General features: G+C 37.1%; 1 protein-coding gene across 7 annotated transcripts in view; it reads left to right on the top strand.

The window, feature by feature from the left end:
* Positions 1–22,610, top strand: part of LOC134211926 (bridge-like lipid transfer protein family member 1) — a 66,362-nt gene that overhangs the window by 30,537 nt on the left and 13,215 nt on the right. For 3 of the 7 annotated variants that reach the window (XM_062689333.1, XM_062689331.1, XM_062689335.1), the window contains 6 exons: positions 9–376; positions 14,695–15,325; positions 15,385–15,798; positions 17,854–18,019; positions 18,083–18,448; positions 20,191–22,345. In XM_062689333.1, coding sequence (XP_062545317.1) covers positions 9–376; positions 14,695–15,325; positions 15,385–15,798; positions 17,854–18,019; positions 18,083–18,448; positions 20,191–22,345 — 4,100 coding nt within the window. The remainder of the gene's footprint in view (positions 1–8; positions 377–14,694; positions 15,326–15,384; positions 15,799–17,853; positions 18,020–18,082; positions 18,449–20,190; positions 22,346–22,610) is intronic. The other 4 variants (XM_062689334.1, XM_062689337.1, XM_062689336.1 and 1 more) reach the window with 3 other exon arrangements.

Below are 22,610 nucleotides of genomic sequence, written 5' to 3'. Positions count from 1 at the left end.
CTTAACAGTTATCAAAATGCCAGAGGAACCGGTACAGATCCACGTAACTAAGCTAGGAGACTCCCTTAACACCTCTCCCAGTACTAACAACTCGAACAAACTGCGGAAAAAATCATCGGTAAAGAGTTTTATTCCTCCGGCAGCACCGTCGTCGCGTTCTAGCATGCAAATGTTCCCGATCATTTTCGATAAGCATGATCCCCAGATTGAGTATGGCGCCCTGAAGGAGGGCTCCTTGCCCTCGGTGTGCAGCTCGTCGGACTCGATGGACAAACCATGGACCCCGCCGCCCAATCAGAAGGAAGATCTCTATTCTTGGATGGCCAAACAGCAGAATGGGAACTCTAAGAACAATCGCGATAAGAATAAACAAGAGGTAGGTACGATCAAAAGGTCTTCGGCATATAGAACAACTTTATTTTTCAAGGTACTACTACTGCCATGCCAATCATAGTTGTCCCATGTCTTTTTTTACGATGCTATTCCCAATGTGCTGGTACTGTCGTATTTGTTCAGAGCAGTGATTTCTCTATCAGCCTAGCTATAACAGGCTTGCCAGCAATCCGTTCTTGTTCTTAAATCCATTGATGGATTCTTTTGTTGGCAACCAGGGCAGCAAGAAGGGCATCAACTAAAAACGACATGGGACGGCAGTACAGTGGGGTAAGTGGGGAAAGGGTTTCGCAGAGCTTATGTTTGCTTAGTCCTAACATATTCAAATCGTAACCGGTACCAAATAGTTTTTCGGGATGTCTTTCGCCATACAAATTTCTGGTGGTTAACTCATGCTGGCTATTTTGCGCATATACGATAGCGCCTGGATGTGACAGCGGCGGGTAGAAAATCAGCCTCTGCCAATAATTCATTGAAAAATGAACCAATACAAACCCAAGCACTGGTGTGACGATGAATGAAGTGGAGGCAGCGTGGAATACGAAAAAGAAGGCATTGCAATGCATTGGCAGCGCTTAACCAACACAGCACCTTGGATAACCTGATCAACCTCAAACGAAGTTCTGCCACTTTCCATTTTCCTGTCAAAAGGAAAAAAAAGAACATAAAGGAAAGTATAAACAAAATCGCCGAGGGAGTGAATCCACAGACCAGCTCAACCGACCTGTGGACAAAAATATGTCGTATCGGAGGTGATAAATTTCCTCATAATTGACCTCAATCGCTACTGGAGACAGAGAAGTCTTCCAAACAATCTAAAGAAAATTCGCATAATTGCCGTACCAAAAACGGGTAAGGACAATACAACCCCAGCCGGAAACAGGCATATAGCGCTATAGTGCCCAACCTGACAAAAACTATCAATACAGCAGTTCTTGACGGACTAAACAAGTTCATCGATAGCCAGCAATTATTACCCAAACTCTCCTTTAGGTTCCGCAAAGGACAATCCACGAACATCTGTACCACATACATCACGAACCTCATCCAAGAAAACGGTAGAAAAGGACTAACCTCAATCGGAGTGTTCCTGGACCTAAGCAATGCGTTCAACGCCGTACGCACGGAAAAACTTCAACAACCCCAGGAGTTCATATGCTTATAGAGCGGACATATCTAAAACACCAGCCCATTTTCGATACGATTATTCCAGATACCAAAATTTACCACCATCTTACGCTAGACATTCAAACGACGTTGCTTTAAGAAGCACCAGCAAAGATAAATTGCGATCCCGAGTCCTGAAACAATCATTTCTGCATCAGCAAAACAAGTTTAAAAATCGACCCAACATTTATACAGATGCATCGAAGATAGAAGACTCCTGTGGAATAGGAGTATTCTGTGAACTTACCAATCGTAGAATCAGCCTAGAACTAAAACTGGAAACATGCACCTAGTGGCATTGATTCATCTGAAGGACGAGCATGTCATGGGAGCCGTACTGTTCACTGACTCGCTTTCATCCTGCCAGATGATAGAAAGGGCACAGATGGACATCAAACGGAGCTTGATGATACATGACTTAATCGAAATTGTAACATCCCTGAAGGTAACCATACAGTGGATCCCAAGTCATATCAGAATCAAAGACAAAGACATAGCAGACGAGATAGCCAAAGCAACATCGACCAAACAAACAAGACGAACGGCTGGTATACCACGTATGCTAAAGAAAACGGTAAACACTTTTTCTCCATACAACCACACTACAGCGATGTCCCTTGGTACAAAAATAAACAACTAAACAACTGTGAGGTACGAACCCTAATACTATGTTTGCACTAGGGCCTTGTAACATGTATTTCGGCTATCTTGATGAGCTTTCTTTGGTCGATAATTTGAATAACATGTTATTCAGACTGTAGTGCGAACATAGTATAAATCGGACGCACAGTCGCTGTCACCGGTTCCATAAAAACACTAGAAGAAGAAGAAGAGACCAGATCAGATATTTATTCTTTGAATTGTTTCTGTTTTTCTATGTTGCTAATCTTGACGTAGTGGCTCAGATTACGTTTACGTTACAGCTACGCATTTTCGATTGTACCAATGATTCCATTGATTATTTTGCCACGCTGTTTAACTCGGCGGTACCCCGTTTGGCATAATGTCTTTGGCATAACGCCGTTTGGCATAATGGCCATTTGGCATAATGTGTATGCGGTGTCAAATTGAAGGCCGTTTGGCATAATGGCCATTTGGCATAAGGGCCGTTTGGCATAACGACGATTTGTATGTGGTGTCAAATTGATGGCCGTTTGGCATAAAGGTCATTTGGCATAATTTATATACGGTTCCAAATTAATTACCTTTTGGCACAATTCATATGCAATAAAGAAGTGTAAATTACGGAAAAAGTGAATAAAAGCTTTGCTATCAAGGCTTTTAACAAATGGTCAGTTCTAAAAAATTCCATTGAAATGAACAAAGAACTGCTTGCGTTTCAAAGAAGGGTAAATTATAGGAAATGAAAATGATAAGGTGTTGAAGTGAATAGTCTTTAGCGGGATATACAGTGAACCCTTCATGAGCCGATATCGAGTCATGGAAGCAAGTTATGCCATATTATAAAATATGTTATGGATTACTGCGATGATCATGGGTTCGATTCCCAGCCCCTACGGTGGGTGAGATTTTCATTGACTCTGTTGTGTTTAGTGACCGTTGCGATTACCTGAGAAGCAATCAGCAGGAAGCCGCAGTATTCTATTTTATCTCGAGATGCATAATACATCAAGAAATGGATTACCGCGAAAAGTTGTACCGTCGTATAATCTTTAAACCTTTAAATTCTACTTTGCATCATCTGAGTAATTAACAAATTATGCCAAATGGCTATTATGCCAAACGGCCCTCAATTTGACACCGCATACACATTATGCCAAATGGCCATTATACCATACGGCCCTTATGCCAAATGACCATTATGCCAAACGGGGTACCGCCGTTTATCTCATCATACCCCGGCAGTTTTAGATTGACAGAAAAATAGACTTTTGCTTTAATGATTCAAAATAGAATAAGTGGAATTTTTGTCATTTCATACCCTTGACATACTGATTATCAGCCATTATTATAGACGAATTTCGCGCCAACTCGACCAGCGGTTGGCAGCACCATCTCAGAATCTAATGAAACTTGGTAGGCATAAAGATATGGTATATTTAAGCCACTCTGCATACATAGTTTTTCAAAAATTGTCAAGAGTAACATCTGATAAGGGCCTAATTTTTTTTCATTGATTTTGAAAAAATCGATGTAACTCTAAAATGACAAGACCTACAAAAAAGTGTTGTATGGCGGACTGTCGTGAAATTCCCTGAAGTTTTTTGGAAAAATATCCAAAAAATAATAAACCGATTTCTACACTGAAAAAAATTAGTTTTAAAAATTAAAATCGATATTACAAAAAAACCTCATCTCAGAAATCGATGAATTTTTTTCTGCGGATAGGTATTTCAATTATCTAACTTTTCTGGGAATAATGTTCCTGTGACATATTTAAGGAAAAAAAGTTTTTCTAACAAAAACTTTTTTCATGTCCATATTGAGTGAAAATTTATCAGCGTGTTTTATGCATACAGCGCCAAATATAGGTTCAGCAGCCTATCATCAACCAACGACACATTTTGGACGTTTAAAAATTTGTTTAGGAAGCAATTTCTATAACATTAATGTGGACCAACATTTGAAAAGGGCGTATATTTTCCTAGATTTCTTATATCAATGTTACACACAAATGACCAGATTTACAAAATTGTGATGTTTGATGGACTATTGCAAATTTGTCTTAACTGTAAAATCTGAAACATAAAAGAGCGTTTCGTTCACCGAGAAAATAAATCAATGAATGTAAAGATTAAAATTGGTTTAGCAAAAAAAAAACTCATTCATGTGTAAATTTACTCGAACAATTTGAAGACATTTAGGTCTTCATCTGAGTTGGAACATTTTTAGCCAGGATTTTATTATGAGTGATTGGTATAAAATAATGAAACTTTTGTGTGCCAGTTATAGTTTTTACTTTTTTGAATAGTTTATCAAACTCTTCTGCCATTGTTGAGTATTGCTCATTCAAGATATAACAGAAATGTAATTTATAGAGATATTTTTGTCTGATTGTGTTACTGCCCATTCGTACAACTCCCGATGAGTCTTAATAGTATTTCCATAATCTTTGGGAAGACTTGCTCGTTTTGCCATTCGTTTGAGAGAGCCACCAATAGCTTCGCAAGGGCCTTTTCCGTGCAATGTTGCAAAAAAGTGCCATTCTGCTTCTAAGCCATGTTTTGAATTAAAATTACACATTAATTTCGTAACGCGAAAATCGACCATTTTCAACCCTATCCTCCAACCCTCCTTTAAACTTGTTATATCAATCATTTCTCGCGCTTAGTTTCATAGGGGCGTAACTGTATTGATCGATTTCTCTTAATCGATTTTATATTTTGTTAATAACTCAATTGTTTCAAAAGCTACAACCGTGATTATTGATTCTGGTGCAATATACACTCATCCTTTATCACACCAAACCATTAAACCATCGACAAACTATCGCAACTCGGTACAATAATAAAAAGAAAACATCGATGAAGAGAAATCGATCAATACAGTTACGCCCCTATGAAACTAAGCGCGAGATTTTAAAATTGTGTATTGATTGTCACACTTATGTAATTCATTTAGTTAACAACTTCAGCAAAACCAAATTGTTAGTAGTGACCACGGCGTCCCCTTCTAGCTTTCAGAGGAAATCTCCCAAATTATCTTTAAATTTTTAACATTCAGATAATTTTAAATTTTTAACATTTTTAACATTATTTTAGATGGCTCGGAGATCCATAGTATTACATACCAACCGTCTATGATCGGCGAATTGAGGTGATGTCTGTGTTTTTGAGTGCACAAAATCTAACCCATTTTGCGGTACTTATCCTTATCCTTATTTGCTTCCAACTGGTTGCATTTAGTGGGAAATCCTGTTTCCTATTGAAGCATATTGTTTTGTATTGATAATTTCATTTATCGGGCAATGGACTCAAAAGGAATAAAAGCAAACATACTATTTTACATAAAAAAGTTTAAATAGTCTAGCTATTTTATTGGCACCTGTTCTCAACCATCAAGTTGCAAAGCATCAATACTGAATCGGACTATAGACTCAAAAGTTTTGGCAAAAATACTATTTTTCCATATTACACCAGAAAGTCACCGATACCGCTAGGTGGATTAATCAATGTTTTTCTCCAATAAATGCTGACTACACCACTGCAAATAAAATAAAACATAAGTTTTTTGTTATTTCATTGCAAATTTGATTTTTTTTTGTGGTGATTCGATTATCCGGAGTGAAAATAAAATCGATACTACGGATAATCGAGTCCGACCTGTATTACAGTTAAATATCACTTCAATTTCGTTTCGGCAACATTTGTCCATTATCAAAGCAATTATTTGTTATTTTTTTTAAAACTCAATTGTTTTTAAGTTACTTCGATACAAAAAGTCAAAGAAAATATAAACCCTTTTCAAATGTTGGTCCACAAATATGTTAGATTATGCTAAATTGCTCCCTAAACAAATTTTTATACGTCCAAAATGTGTCAAATGGTTTATGATAGGCTGCTGAACCTATATTTAGCGCTGTAGGCATAAAACACGCTGATAAATTTTTACTCAATATGGACACGGAAAAAGTTTTTGTTAGAAAAACTTTTTTTCCTTAAATATGTCACAGGAACATTATTCCCAGAAAAGTTAGATAATTGAAATACCTATCTGCAGAAAAAATTTCATCGATTTCTGAGATGAGGTGTTTTTGTAATATCGATTTTAATTTTTAAAACTATTTTTTTTCAGCGGAGCGATTCCAAGCAACAGCATCAAAATTTAAGAAAATTTTTAATTCATGATTTTCTATTGAGTTGAAACTTTGCACAGTTTTTCAATTTCATCTAAATCGTCATTTTCGATATCAAATCTTCATATTGAGTCACGACTAACTTTTTCAAAAGGGTGTATGTGAAAATGGTTCAAAATATTTAAAAAGCTGCACAGCAAAAACGGAATGTTCGATTGTTATGATTTTTTCAGCAAAGTTAGACAACTAAATGGTGATTCTTAAGAAAATGTGCACAGTAAAAAAAATTTTTTTGCCTTTAAAAATATCATTTTGTCACAAAAACTCAAATATCTCAAAAACCCTATCTTTTTTCGAACGTTTTTAGGAAAACGGTCCATTATATTAGCTATCTACCATAAAAATTTGGTTATGGTAAACTAATAAACAAAAAAGTTATGACATTTCAAACATTTCACAATTTTCACATATAGTAAACAAAAAAAATTTCCGTGTATTTTTTTTTTCAAGAATCGCAGTTTGATGCTGATTTTATTGTTAAGGGCCTTGCGTGAGTTAAACAAGTTGTTTGTATGATATTCCATATTTATGTATTCATCGATATTATGTATATTATATGTATAAATATTATATGTATAAATAAATAAAAATGAATTAATATTATCCTAAGTATTAAATTAAATGTGGCAGTTACACAATGTTGTTATAGAAACTCTAAGAGTTTTGGGTTTGAATTTTGGTATGGGTTATGATATCATAAAAACAGTTTATTAATAGGGTAACAGTACCAATAGTGGAGGTATTAGTAGACGCACAAAATATTGTTTAAAAATCGATAATTATGGGAAATTTAAAGCTTTAATATCTTATTCAACAGAAAAACTAATAAATTTGCTAACAAAAATGAGATAAATGTCATTTAACATCAACAATTACCAAATATTGCTTGCACCACTATGGGTACACTGTTCCTTTAGTGGCGGTAAAAATTAATTTTGGTTCCCATAGTGGCGCTATCCATTGATTTCTTATGGGACTCGCCACTATTGGTACAGTTGCACCACTATAGGTGCAAGGGAGTCAATTTTGTTAAGGAAAATCATTGTTTTCAATAGTTTTTCAAGCGAAATTTTAAGATAAGTTGCATTTAACAGGATATTTAAAGCACGACGCATCAACTGAAACCATCCTAACGTGTATGAATATGATAAATCTCATTAAAACCCCACTACCTCCACTATTGGTGCTACCTCCACTAAGGGTACGGTTACCCTACTTATTTTTTATTTATTTTTATTCAAATTTTTTAAAATATCGAACACTTTTGAATTATTATCAGCACAGTTTGAGTATAGTTTTGCTTTAATTTTATTTTCCGACAATGGAATGAAACAGTGAAATTTTTTGTTCCTTGGATCGTTTTCGCGTTATTAAATTGCTCGCTGAGCTCTGAAGCCTTTATTTCGTACTCTTCAGTAGTAGTAAAACAAAATGATAATTTGGTTAAATCTTTTTCTTTTCTACGATTTGCCCAATCAAAAAGTTCTTTCGCAGTTTTAATTGGATGCTCACGTTCTTTGGCTAAACTTGCTCTTGTGGCCATGCGCTTTATTGTTCCTCCAATAGCATCACAAGGACCTTTGCCATGTGATGTAGCAAAAATGCCATTCTGCATCAATTCCGTACATTGATTTAAATTGACATAGGCTCGAAAAATTCTTACGATTTTTGTACTGCGACGCTGCTCCATCAGACATGAAATATATCTTTTGACTTCTTTATGCTTATCAACGCGTAAAAAGTTAATCATTTTTCAATGAACAAGTTTACGGATACTGAATCGTGTCTTAAATCTTCGGAAATTATAATAAAACTTAAGTGTTCAATTTGCGTCCATTAAAATAAATAACGAATGGATGAATTGTAGCTTGTTGTACGTTCCAGTGATGGGACTGCACTTCATCTTGCAATACAAAGCTGTAATTTTCATAAAATCACAAATGACTAAAATTCACCATTTTGTAATGTATTTTTCGTATTTTTAAAAAGCTGGATTGTTCTGTTTTAATGAAATCGTGAGGGATTAAACTTTCTAATTTCAAGCAAAAATATGACACAAACTCATCTACAGGTTTTACAATAGTTTCTATGTCACACCTATCCGTGGTCACCCATTGCTCAAATGATAACTGATCAATATATTTTTCTTCAAACTCAGCGAATAAAGTATTTTCCAATGATGAAGAATCTGGACAATCCGAACAAGATCGTAGATAGCAATTTGATGTTGTATTTTCACACAAAAGACTACCAGTTAACATTTTAATATCCTTTGTTAAATTGATTCTTTTCAAACTACAGTCAAACCTCCATGAGTCGATATCGAAGGGACCATCGACTCATGGAAATATCGAGATGTGGAATAGAAAATTCTTGGAAAGCTGTTCGAAGGGACCATCACAGTAACCCAGAAAATATTTTTTAGTATGGCATTATTTGCTTCCATGAGTCGATATCGAGTCATAGAACATCGACTCATGGAGGTTTGACTGTATGTAAAATAAGATTAATATTCTCATGGGTTGTGCACACACACACATTATGTGTTCCTGAATTGGAAAGAAGCTTACATTGCCTTGGCCGAAGGCTTGCAAATGAGGAAAAACCTATTTTAATATTATCGTGAATTTCCTTGAAGCGTGTGTACGCTTCTTTCAAAGTCGTCATCATTAATCGTTTTTGGATTGCTTGACGCTTTCCATCTTTTTACTGATACATAATCTTTTTGACAGGCATAGCTCGACTTACTTCATCATCTTCAAAATATTGAACTACTATTTCTTTTGTCTCATCTGTTAATGCAGTACTAGACCTAGTATTTTTGGTTGAAAGACAGTTATTCTTCAATTGTTTTGCCTCTTTTACTGTATTTCTATTGGTTTTGAACTCATCAATGGCATCCTGAATAGACCACGAACTTGGCAGCATCGACAAAATCAATAATTTTTCTTTCCTTGTCGTGGCTGCATTCGAGAACCTTTCCTTCATATTTATAATTACCTCATCGTAGTCTGTATTTTCCACATCATCAGGTCCTAATTTGAAGAGGTTTCTTCGTACAGCTTCGTTTATTTCACGGTATTTTTCTCCGGGTAATAAACGTAGTCCATCTTACTCCATTTAATCAGGTCACTTTTATCCCAGCTATGCCCTCGTTAAAGCGTTCGATGTTGACCTTTTGGATACACTCATCTTTCGATTGATTTATTGAAACAGATTTCGCTGATGGTACGGTGGCAAGGCTCTCAGCACTTAATACTTCTGGTAATTCCTCAGTTGTTGTCGATACATCTGGCAATTCCTCAGTTGCTGTCGTTTTCGAACTTCCTGCGCTCTGCTCAACCGATGATATACAGATTGCTCTTTTGTCAACGTTTAGACGGCAGGACGTGCAAATGCGTAAATTTGTATTCAATGTGGACATTGGAGCATAACCAGTCGCTTTCAGTTTATCTATGGTGCTTTCGGTGAGATTTCGTAACTCTTTTGAACACTTTTTCCATCAAACGGCCTACAACAGTTGAGAAAGCGGCTACTCATGTTGTTCGTAATATTTCAATAAACAAAATCACTTTTAAGTTTTTACTGACTAGTTTGGTGTCATTTGCTTGACTGAAGAAAAAATTACTATAAGATCTTTAACAACCTTAGTAGTAGTATTTTTTTGCTTTTTCGTGAGCATTGTCCCGGTATGTACCTATCCTCCCCTTGTTGTTGTTCAAGATACCCCTTTCCTCCCCATCAAAAAGTCTATTCTCTAAGAGGTATATTTTTTGCAGGTAAACTATAGACGTACACGTGTATATAAATCTTTGATTTTGCAGCTTTTGTCTTAAAAATAACATTTCTGATATGTTTCTATCAACGTTATTATCAACAGGTTTCAACACTATTAAAATAATTTTTCGCCAGTCACGTGCAATGAAAATTATGACACTATCAATACTTTTGATCACAACACTGGATCGTGTCTAAGTTTCTTATAGATGCTATGAATAATTAAATCAAAATATCATATTGGCTATTAAATTTCAATTACCAAAATCATGTTGTTTCAATACCAATCGAGGATAGTTTCCAAAACACCATTATTCTCCCACCGAGGTGTGAAGTAGTACGCAGAATACCAAACTTCAAAGTTACTTCTGATTCTATAGTATTTTCACAGGAAATTTTACCTGGAATATTTTGTGGAAATACAATAGTATCTGCAACGAATGCTATGATAAAATTTATCAACACAACTGACAAACAAGCACAAATACAGAACTTTCAACCCGTTGTCGACGAACTTTGTAATTATGAACAAATCGCGACGAAACCCAATTTAAATAATGAACGAAACCAAAAATTGCTTTCTAAAATAGATTTTTCAAACGTTCCCCACTTTGTACAGACCTTTGAAAAAATTAATCGAACAAAATTCAGACATCTTCTGTATGTCAGATGAGAAATTGAGCACAAAAATTTTTATACTCAAAATATTCACTTAACGGACCCCGTTCAGTTTATATCGAATTATAAGAATATTTATTCACAAAATGATGAAATAAAAAACAAGTTCAAAAAGATGCTGAAGGACGATATTATAGAACCATCAGTATCGCCGTATAATAGTCAATTTTACTTGTTCCAAAAAATCGGACAACAATAGCAAAAAATGGAGACTGGTCGTTGATTTTCGCCAGTTGAATAAAAAATCTTGGCAGATAAATTTCCATTGCCAAGAATTGATACAATTCTTGATCAATTAGGAAATGCTGAATATTTTCAACACTGGATCTAATGTCTGGATTTCACCAGATTCCATTGGATCCGGAAGCAAAAAATACACAGCTTTTTCCACTTCATCTGGACACTTCAATTTTAAGCGATTACCTTTCGGGTTAAACATTAGCCCTAATAGCTTCCAGCGAATGATGAACATCGCTATGGCAGGATTATATCCTGATGGTGCCTTTATAGATGTTGACGATATAATTATTGTAGGTTGGTCAGTAAATCATCATCTTAGCAATTTACAAAGGTTTTCGAGCGCTTGAGGTACTATAATCTCAAGCTCAACCCTGAAAATGCAACTTTTTTCGAAGAGAAGTTCTTTATCTAGGACATCGTATTACAGATAAAGGGATTTTACCAGACAATAGCAAATTCCAAGTCATCAAAGATTTCCCAGTACCTACAAATGCGGATGAAATACGACGATTCGTCGCTTTCTGTAATTATTACAGAAAGTTTGTGCCAAATTTTGCGAATATAGCAAAGCCCTTGAACAATTTATTGAAAAAGGGTGTAAAATTTGCTTGGACACATTTACATCAAAACAGTTTTGAGAAATTAAAACGATTACTGATATCTCCGACAATTTTGCGTTACCCAGACTTTACGAAAGAATTTACCCTTACTACGGATGCTTCTAACGTAGCGTGTGGAGCCATTCTTTCACAACAACATGACAACCATGATTTACCAATCGCCTACGCAAGCAAAAGCTTCACAAAAGGTGAAAGTAACAAACCAACAATTGAAAAGAGCTAACGGCCATACATTGGGCCATCAATCATTTTAAAAGTTATTTACACGGGAAAAAGTTTATAGTTCGTACGGATCATAAGCCACTAGTATATCTATTCGGCATGAAGAATCCTACTAGCAAATTAACACGAATGCGCTTAGATTTAGCAGAGTTCGATTTTGAAATTGAATATGTTTCAGGCAAAAAGTAATGTAGGAGCAGACGCACTTTCGCGCATTCCTTCAAATTCAGATGAACTGAAAAAATTATCAGTTTTAACAGTCAACACTAGGGCAATGGCAAGAAAACAACACAGTTCACAATCAAATAGTAAACTAAGATCAGAAGAACCAAGTAATAAGATTGATCACCTTAATGCTTGGCAAACTGAAAATCCCTCTGAGACCAGAAAAGTCCTTAAGCTTGGTTGCGAAGTGCACCGAAACCAAGTAAGATTTAATGTATACAGCCATAATTATACAAAAATATTGGGAAGTATTGAAATTACTCTGAATAACGGAAGTCATGCGCTAGAGTATGCTCTTCTGAAAATTGAAGAGATTTTAATAAAATATAGAAGAGATAAATTGGCCATTTCACTCGAAGATAAACTTTTCAAAGAAATCAGCGCTAGTACATTCAAGGAAATCGCTAACAGAGCCATTTCCAAATGCGAAATAATATTATTCAATCCTCCAAAACTACTGACAACACAGAAAAAAATCAAAGAAGTTCTTCAGAATTTCCATATGACCCCGACGTCAGGTCATATTGGACAGCACAGAATGTATTTGAAAATAAGAGAAGTATACAAATGGAGAAACATGAAAGCAGATGTTGCAAATTTTGTCAAGTCTTGCAATATGTGCAAAATCAATAAAGTTCACCGACATACTAAAGAAAATCAAGTTATTACTACCACACCATCAAAACCTTTCGAAGTTCTTTCAGCGGATACAGTTGGACCGTTCATAAGAACGAGAAACGGTAACTCAGTATATTCTAACACTACAATGCAATCTAACCAAATACGTAGTTTGTATTCCCATACCTACAAAAGAAGCAGCAATAATAGCAAAAGCGCTTGTCGAACATTTTATTCTGATTTACGGAAATATTGTGGAATTTAGAACAGATCAAGGCACAGAGTATAACAACGAAGTCCTTGATCAAATTTATAACTTTTATCTATAAAACAAAATTTTCAACAGCGTATCACCCACAGACAATTGGAGCATTGGAGAGAAATCATAGATGCTTGAACGAGTATCTGCGATGTTTTACCAATGATCACAAAGATGACTGGGATGATTGGATTCAATTTTATACATTCAGCTACAACACAACACCCCATATCGAGCACAGTTTTACACCGTTTGAATTAGTATTTGGACATAAAGCAAATTTACCAATTGATTTTCGAAAACGCCAAACCATGAGCCGATTTATAACCTTGAGGAATATTACAACGAATTAAAATTTAAACTGAATATAACAAACAAATTAGCTAGAGACAATTTGCTAGAGCGAAAAGAAAGTAGACAAAAAGTAGTAAACGAGAAAATTAATCCAATAGATCTGAGAATCGGTGACCACATTTATATTACAAACGAAAATCGTAAAAAATTAGACCCATTCTATCTAGGCCCATATATTGTAAAAAGAAATCAACAGCCCAAATTGTACTATTGTTAATGAAAACACAAACAAACAAACAGTAATTCATAAAATAGAATTGTAAAGCATAATTTATTCTTAACTTTTTGTTTATTAGTTTACCATCACCAAATTTTTATGGTAGATAGCTAATATAATGGACCGTTTTCCCTACAAAAATTACGTTCGCAAAAAGATAGGGTTTTGAGATATTTGAGTTTTGTGACAAAATTATATTTTTAAAGGCAAAAAAAATTTTTTTTACTGTGCGCATTTTTTTAAGAATCACCATTTAGTTGTCTAACTTTGCTGAAAAAATCATAACAATCGAACATTCCGTTTTTGCTGTGCAGCTTTTTAAATATTTTTGAACCATTTTCACATACACCCTTTTTAAAAGTTAGTCGTGACTCAATATGAAGATTTGATATCGAAAAATGACGATTTAGATGAAATTGAAAAACTGTGCAAAGTTTCAAATATTTTCGAAATGGTCGCTCAGGATCGACTGACATGCCCCCGTGGAATGCCTCAGCGTAGAAATCGGTTTATTATTTTTTGGATATTTTTCCAAAAAAACTTCAGGGAATTTCACGACAGTCCGCCATACAACACTTTTTTGTAGGTCTTGTCATTTTAGAGTTACATCGATTTTTTCAAAATCAATGAAAAAAAATTAGGCCCTTATCAGATGTTACTCTTGACAATTTTTGAAAAACTAAGTATGCAGAGTGGCTTAAAAATACCATATCTTTATGCCTACCAAGTTTCATTCTATTCTGAGATGGTGCTGCCAGCCCCATAGAAGAGTTGGCGCGAAATTCGTCTATATATTCATGTTGAAAAGTTGAATTAAAACGTAAAATGTATCAAAATGTATTTTGAGGCAATGAGCGTTCGCCTTAGGCGACCCATCTTGCCCCATCAGTGATATAGTTTCCGCTAAATGCTCGTCCTATGCAATGTTTACCACTCGTGTGCTGTAACGAATTCACAATACTTAAAGTAAAAATGATCCTGAATGTTAAATTTTAAAGCACTGCCCATGAGATAAAATTTTCTCTAGTTCCATTATAACAATCTCAATGGTCAAAATTTTTGTCTAGCGTTTTAAACATTTTATTTACTTTTTGTTCTGTACCACTAGACTGCTCGCCAAACATCAAAAAATCGGCCAGAGATTCACTCAATAAAGTATATGAATGAAAATAACCGCATTCTTGATGCGCACCTGATTTTCGAGCCAATGCTCACCTGTCTGGGAGTGATGCCGCAACAGATGATCAACAATGTATCCAACACTGATGTCTCCTCGTTGGACAGCCTTGGTACAAATTTATCGTTGGTGTGCTCGTTCGATACAATGCGTATAGACATCGTGGTTAGTGAGGCGGGTGACGCGAAGAAACCGAAACCTAAAATGAGCAAAAAAGGTAACGGTAAGTTCTCCCTCATAATGCCAACTGAGCAACCAGCATTCCTATGCGAACACGTCGGAGTGGAACTGGAACTACTGAAGATGACCGATGGATTTTCTGATGATGCGAAACAGCACATGCTGTACGTATCGAGAGGACAACTTAAGAAGCACACCAGCACGGTGATCAACTTCAGCTTGAATGTTCGCTACCTGTCGCAACAAGTAAACATGCCTTTGCTGAGACTATTACATCAGATTACCAACATGTATCAGAACGTCAAGGATGCTCAGAACGAGTTACGAGATCATCCTGAGCACGGAAAGCGGAGTGTACCTTTGAAAGACGAATCTAGTTTGGGTTAGTATTGGACTTTAATTAAACAGATTTCATTATAAACTAATATCTTTTTCCAACAGCATCGGAGATGAACGACCCAACATTAATGGGATCGCTGAACGAACCGCTTATGTCGCACATTGACAATACCATTTTCGACTACGCGGACGAGCGCTATGACAAATTCAACGAAGACATTCCAATCCGCCACGAGTTGCGCCATTCTGTGAGCCGTTCTAAAATGCCTAGCCTTGGTCCGTTGATTCCGCTAACGCCATCACCGAGCTCTCGAAATCGGCCACATAGTTTTGCTCAGAAGCTTCGAAGTACCGGTAAGTCCGTCAAGGGCAAGCTGGGGTACACGAACCTGAATGAAACGATACAGACGCCGATCAAAGCTAGTCCAACCGCGTTGACTTTTGCCGATGCATTGTCGAGAAATTCATTGGAAGCGAAGAATTCGTTAACCGGTGGTTTGTCCAGCACGTATGGGGGTAAGTGTAACGTTTTCGTTATTTTCCAAAGTTGTGACCATTTTTTGTGTTGTGTTGAATAATAATGTTTTTCTATCATGCTGTTCATGAACTTGCTTCGTTTCGGGGAAACTTGCTAATTATGTATGAAATGCAGCATCCGTAACGCTACTTTTTCCAGTAATAAGGTTTTTTTTCGCAATTTACATGTGTACTTAACTACATTAATTAATAATCAGTTAACTTCGATCATTTCGTAGCTACCAAAATGCATCCAAAATTCTATAACTGCTTAATCATGACTTTTTTTAAGAAGGGAAGTTCTTCACTTCATCATGACTATTATGTGCAAATACTTTGAGTTGGACAGCTGTCATTTTTGCTACTACAGATATTTGGTTTTACAAAGTTTGTTTCAATGTCCAATCGAATGCTGAATAGTGAATACAAACCTTATGCAAACACTAAAAAATACTATTGCTTTATTGCTACTGTGCACTTAAGGCAGACAGACATTTGCTCAGTTCTTCGAATTGATAATGTTATGAGTCTCCGGAACTTCTATTAGAAGGCCGGAACAAATTTTATTATCTTCTTCTGTCACCACCCGCCTCAAAATTTTGTGGCCAAATTTTATTACTTGTGAGGAGATGTCGGAGTTTTACCGAAAAAATAATAAAAAGTTTGAACTTTCATTAAAAATTCTTTAAGAAAACTGATGAGTTTTCCGATTTAATCAATTAATGTTTTTATTTCACCCCCTTGATTTTTAAAATACTAATGAGACAAGAGAAGAAATCAATTTGTTCCGGCCTTATTTTTTTTATGTACTCAGGCTAAGGCCAGGGTGATAGATCTTTGCAGTAGACAAAAGTCTTTTCCATTCAGCTTGTGCCATGACTGCCATGTCGAAAACCAAGTAGGCACCGTAGGGCCCGAAAATCGTCTTCCAACTGGTCGATCCACATTGATTGCTGCGCACCTCGGCTTTTTGTGCCCGTCAGATCGTTGTCGAGAATTATTTTCACCAGGTTATTGTCCGACTTTCTGGCTACTCTAAGTGCGTGTTCCCGAGCAAAGTCGGGTAACAAAATGATAACAAATTGATATTAGGCTCTGCCGTTGAGATTCCATTGAAAACAAAATTCGATGTCAATTATTATTTTATAAAAAATGATCATCATAATGATAGCAGCCTTACACCAAATTATGCTGTCGATTAACTTAAGGGAGTTATTTACGAAGATTAAAAGCAACCTGCAAACAAAATATGCTGTTGTTATGAATGCACATAAGAATAATTTAATTATATAATTTTGATATTAAATTAAGATTTTTATGATTATACTAAATCATTTCATTGACAGCAACATTTGTTTTCAGTATGATTCCTCAGTGTAAACATATGCTCGCATTTCTGCTGTGTTAACCGTCAATCCATACAAAACGAGACCAACTGAAGTAATCAAATAATTGACATCATTTTAGATTTCAATTTGTTTTCAAACTTCGCTCGGGAAAACGTTTGCCATGAAGAAACATTTTTTTCACTTGTTGTAGCAACACCTTCGCAACGTGAACAGAACCCGATCAGATGATCAAATGAAAATATCTTTTCTGTGCGCATCGATTAGGGATTGTCGTTGCACAAGCAAAGATACCTATCCTATGCTCAGATGATATTGCTATGCCAGATTTTTTCTCCGTCTCCCTGCTGGACTCCAGTAGGGACTTTAACTCCTGCTTCGCTACCACGCGACCACGGTCTGTTTGAAGTCCCTACTTTGATAAACGCGGTTGTCAAAAAAAGACGTGATCACATCCGTGATGTATGTGACCACAACTATTTTTGGACCCATAACACCCATAACATTTCGAAACCATAACACCAATTCAAATATCAAAAAGGCTTTTCATATAATGAAGGGCACACTTTTTTAGAGGGTTTGTGTGAATAAGCTTTGTGCTGTACGTAACTGTTGCGTTGGTTGGTTTTCTGAAACAGCATTAGAAAAAAACCAATATTTCAACACGATTCCTTTTATTGGTTTCCCCATTCTCTTGCGAAAAATGCAGGGCCCAATGTTAATGAAGCTTTTGTAGATATTACTGCTCCATTCGATCGTTCTACATTTACGGGACCGATCCATAGCATGCTGGACACACCGAAATGCTGGAAGACAATCTATCACTTGTTGGATCTGTACTCTGCGATGCCAGAAACCAAAACTATTTCCCATCGGTAAGTGCACACATATGGAATATATAAAAAGCCTCACTAATTACCTATTCTCGTGTATTCCAGTGTATCGCTTTCACCGGATGCTGCCGGCCAATTCAAGGCGCGAAAGTATAACATTCTACCAGATATTAAAACTGCCGGCAACCGAAACGATGAGGACGATGTTGGATCGGGAACTCCGTTACCTAAAGATGTCGGTATGGTAGCGCAAGAGCGTACCAGGCTGGTGGTGTTTGGAGTGGCGAAAATCCATCGAACTCGCTTGCTTGCGACTCTCAGCGGACTGAAGTTGGAAGCAGAAATAACTGCACTACACTGCAGCACCACGTGGCGCAAAAAGTCTCGGCCAGCGTCCTTGGAATGCTCGTTGACAGGGCAGGTTGGACGTGCCATGATTGTACTGTTGGAGGGACTTCCTCCCAATCAGCAGTAAGTACTTTTGAGTAACATAAATGGGGTTCGAAGGTGTCAGGCCATTTGGCCGAATGGTCATTAGGCCGAATGAGCAGCAAGAATAAAAAAGTGAAAAATGAGCAGCCTAGCAGCACACATGTTCCACATAGGTTACCACAACTCATATACAACCAAATTTAGGCACAATCAAGTTGCTGCAACCATATTTGTCAGACTTTTGCTGTTCGGGAAGTTCTTCCTTCACCTTTCCCCTACTTCCTTCATCCTTCATGCTTCTTCTTTCTTCTATCTTTCTTCTTTTTTCTATCTTCTTCCTTCTCCTTTCTTCATTCTTCTATCTTACTTCATTTTTCTTCTTTTTTCCCTCTTCTTTCTTTTTTCTTCCTTTTTCTTCTTTCTACCACAGAGAACAGACGTTGAAGCTGCACTCGCCATGTTGTGATAACTTTTTACTGTTCATTTTGAAATAACTTTGGAATGTCGCCGTTATCCCGTGCATAATCAGCGCTAGCGTCATCAAAAAATGCCACTATGCACTAGTGTCATTATGCATACAAGAGCATACCAGCGCCATCGTGTTGTCAAAATGAGATTGTGAGTTGCAATGTCGACGTCGATGGCGTTGAGGTTCGGTGTGTTTCTTTACACATGTTTTGCAAGAAATTTTGTTCGAGCCTCCATGTCTGTTCTCTGTGTTTCTACTTTTTTTTCCATTCCTTCTTCTTTCTCATTTATTCTTCTTTTTCTTTATCTTTTCTTCTTTCTTCGTCCTTCTTTCTTCTTTCTCCTTTCTTTCTTTCTTCTTGCTTCTTCCTTTATCCTTGCTTCTTTCTTTTTCATTCTTCCTTCTTTTTTCATACTTATATCTTCTTCGTTTTTCCTTTTTTCCTTCTTCGCTTTTTTTTTCTTACACTTTCATCCTCCTTTCTACTTCCTTCTGCTTTCTTCTTTCTCCACTTATAGTTTTTCCGTATTCCTTCTTTTTTCTTTCTTCTTCCATCTTCCATCTTAAAACTCCCTTCTTCCGTTTTCCATCTTCTTTCTTCCTTCTTCCTTCTTCTTTCTTCCTTCTCCTTGTTTCCTTCTTCCTCCTTCATCCTTATTCCTTCTTTCTTCTACCTTCTTTCTTTTCTTTTTTCCTTCTCCCTTCTTTCTTTTTCTTCTTTCTTTTTCCTTCTTTCGTATTTCTTTTTCCTTCTTGTTTCTTCCTTCTTTCTTCTTTATTGTTTCTTCTTTCCTCTTTTCTCTCTCGTTTTCTTTCTTTCTTCTTTCTGTTTCGCTACTCCTTCTTTCTTCCTGCTTTCTTTCTTCTTTCCTTTGTTATTCCTTCTTTCTCCTTCCTACTTCTTTTAGCCTTATTCCTTATTTCTCCTTCCTTCTTCTTTTTTTTCTTATTTTTTCTTCTTGCTTTTCTCTTCTTTCTTCTTTCAACTTCCTTCTTCCTTCTTTCTTTTTCCGTTCTACTTCTTCCTCACTTCGCACTACTCACTTCTCACTTCTCATTCTCCACATCTCACTCCCCACTTCTCATTCGGCCAAATGGCCTAGCATCGATTTGAATACCAACATGTAGGATACTTGAGCAATTGGTGAGTTGCAGAATTCCCTCTGCTCTCAGTCTAAGGGTCCGTTGTTTGAATTCTATTAGTTCTATAAGCTCATGCGACAATCTTTATCTTGTAACTAAAATATCTTTTCTTCCTACCATTATGTTTTTATACAAAGCATTGTCTTAATCTTTTTATTTTATTTTCCAGGACCGTCGTAAAAGTCACCATCGGTAAAAGCCAAACCTTATATTCGAGCATAACTCGCAAAGGGAAGGATAAAAACAATGGGCTGCTCTCGATCGGCATAGTCAACATAGACATTCCGCAGCACCCAGTCGCTTTGCACGGCATGATGACCAGGGGTTCCAAGCAAATTTCATCAACGTTGCAGGAATTGCGCGTTACTAGAACTTCCGGTAGAATGACTCGCCAGAATGAAGAACCTGAATCTCCGTTAAATAATCAGCGGGAAGCCCGCGACAAAGTCCCAACGGCTCGGAAACAAAGTACGACAACGTCTAAAGTGGCTGCTAATAATCCAAACGGCCTTCTGCAACCGCTGGTAATGCAATTCAACGTCATCCTACAAAGCTTGTCGGTGACAGCCGCGCTGCTTCCTTCGCTGCAAGCTCAGTACAAGATGGATCATGTAACATCAACGGGCGTTACGGGCAGTAAAGCAAAATTCACCGTAGATCTTCCGAACCATACTCTGAGTTTCACGACCAAAGCTCAAGCAACGGAGACCAATTTACCGTCAGAGGCGTGTATCGCTTTACCACCAGTACATGTGAGCGCCGAGTATGTTCCCGAAAGCTCATCAGAGGAAGCTCCAATTGATGGAGTTGTGCTGCGTCAAGGGGGTTATCTGGCTGCATCGGCTGAAATAGGAGTATTCGAGCGATGTCTTTCGACCGATTTGCTCAATCACTTGGTGTTCGTACAGAAGGTTTTCATGAAGGAAGTAAACGAAGTGGTTCAAAAAGTGTACGGTGGAGAGAAACCTGTTCCCATTTGGTTGGAGGACGGTGAAGATAACGGAGCACAGCACATCAAAAGATTGTTATTTTCGTTGAATATACGGGTGAAAAGGATTCAGCTAACGGCTACAACGCCATGTAATTCTGCAGTTCGGTTCGAAACAGGCCAACTGGATTTGCACTTATCGAACCGTGTTAAGAATTTGGCAGAAGGGGCTAATACCAAATTGTTTGGTAAGGCACAAATCGATCTCAATCTGTCTTTAGGACAAATTATTAAAAATGTTATATTCGATGAAGCTGAACCTGAATTTCAGCAATATGCATTCTTTAATACGACAATTGGTCTCCGGAATGCATTCCAAGACGAAATGGTGAATGACGATAAAGAACTGGTGTTGATCACACTGAAACGACCTTTGATATACGTGCAACCAATCGCCGTAGACAAAGCCATACTAGTTTGGTTGAATTACAAAAATGCCTATGAATACTGGACAGAGAAGCGAGCTAACCTGAACAAAGAAGTTTTAATGGCTACCCAGCAAGTTTTCGAAAAAGTACCGTTTGAGAAGTTAAGTCAACATTTGGCCACTGCGAACTTGTCTACGCTTTTCCTACAATTAACGGTCGAAGATATGGGAATCTGCTTACCACTAAATCAGCCTCCTCAACACTGGGGTAACCGATCGGTTAATGACTTCGAACAAAAAAGAGCAGTAGTCATAACGCTCGAGAATACAATTATTTCTGCCTGTAGCTGCGGTTCCCTTGTTTCCAAGGGAAGGTTCGTTGGGCTATGTTTGCGATTTGCAGAGGACTTCGATTCCTCTCTGGATGACTGGAAACCAAACATGAACGATTCAAACATTATGAATCTGTGTGTAGTTTCTGACGGGACATATGAAGTGTGCTCCCGTACGATCGCAGCCAAGCATCCGGACAACGCCAAATGGTTCTTAAATGTGACATGGCAGATGGAAGGGGTAGACATTCATCTAGACGTCAATATCGGCAAACAACTCTCCGCATTAGGTCACACCCTTACCATGTTAACCGGATCGGAAGACGAAGATCCAATCTCCTCCGATACTCCGGATAGTGACGACGCTGACCAGTCAGAAGAAAACCGAGCCTCGCAGGAGTATCCCGGTGGGAAGGGACGTAAATCGATTGATTCGCTGCCGCAGTTTCTGTTCGATACAACTTTGGATCCCAAAAAGCGATCCATGATGATGGAGAACGAGATTGCAGAGCAAACGAAAACAGTGAACGATCTGCGTTCGCTCGGTGCTTCATCGAAAACGATTGAGAACGAGGAGAGGCGACTGCAAGGGCTGCAAGCCATTTGCTATAAGTACTTCCGAAGGGATATGTTACAGGTGAGTTGTGTTCCCCTATCTTTTAAAAGTGTACCTAGAGACTAAAATTTACTAAATTTATTGATTCAAAAAAATTTTGATGATTCAAAAAAAATTCTCTTGTAATAATATTGCGGGAATAGGTATTACATCCTTCACACTTAAATAATTTCTAATCTCAACAGCAGAATTTTTCGAAAATTGTTTCACCAACTTTCTGTGATTTTTCCCTTTGTTCAACTGTCAAAATCACCGAAAATCTGTGAAAAAAATACCGCACAGTTCC

Source organism: Armigeres subalbatus, chromosome 2 (assembly GCF_024139115.2).
Source record: "Armigeres subalbatus isolate Guangzhou_Male chromosome 2, GZ_Asu_2, whole genome shotgun sequence".
NCBI lineage: Eukaryota > Metazoa > Arthropoda > Insecta > Diptera > Culicidae > Armigeres > Armigeres subalbatus.
Note: the sequence above shows the minus strand (reverse complement) of the source record. Positions and strands in the feature narration are given on the sequence as shown.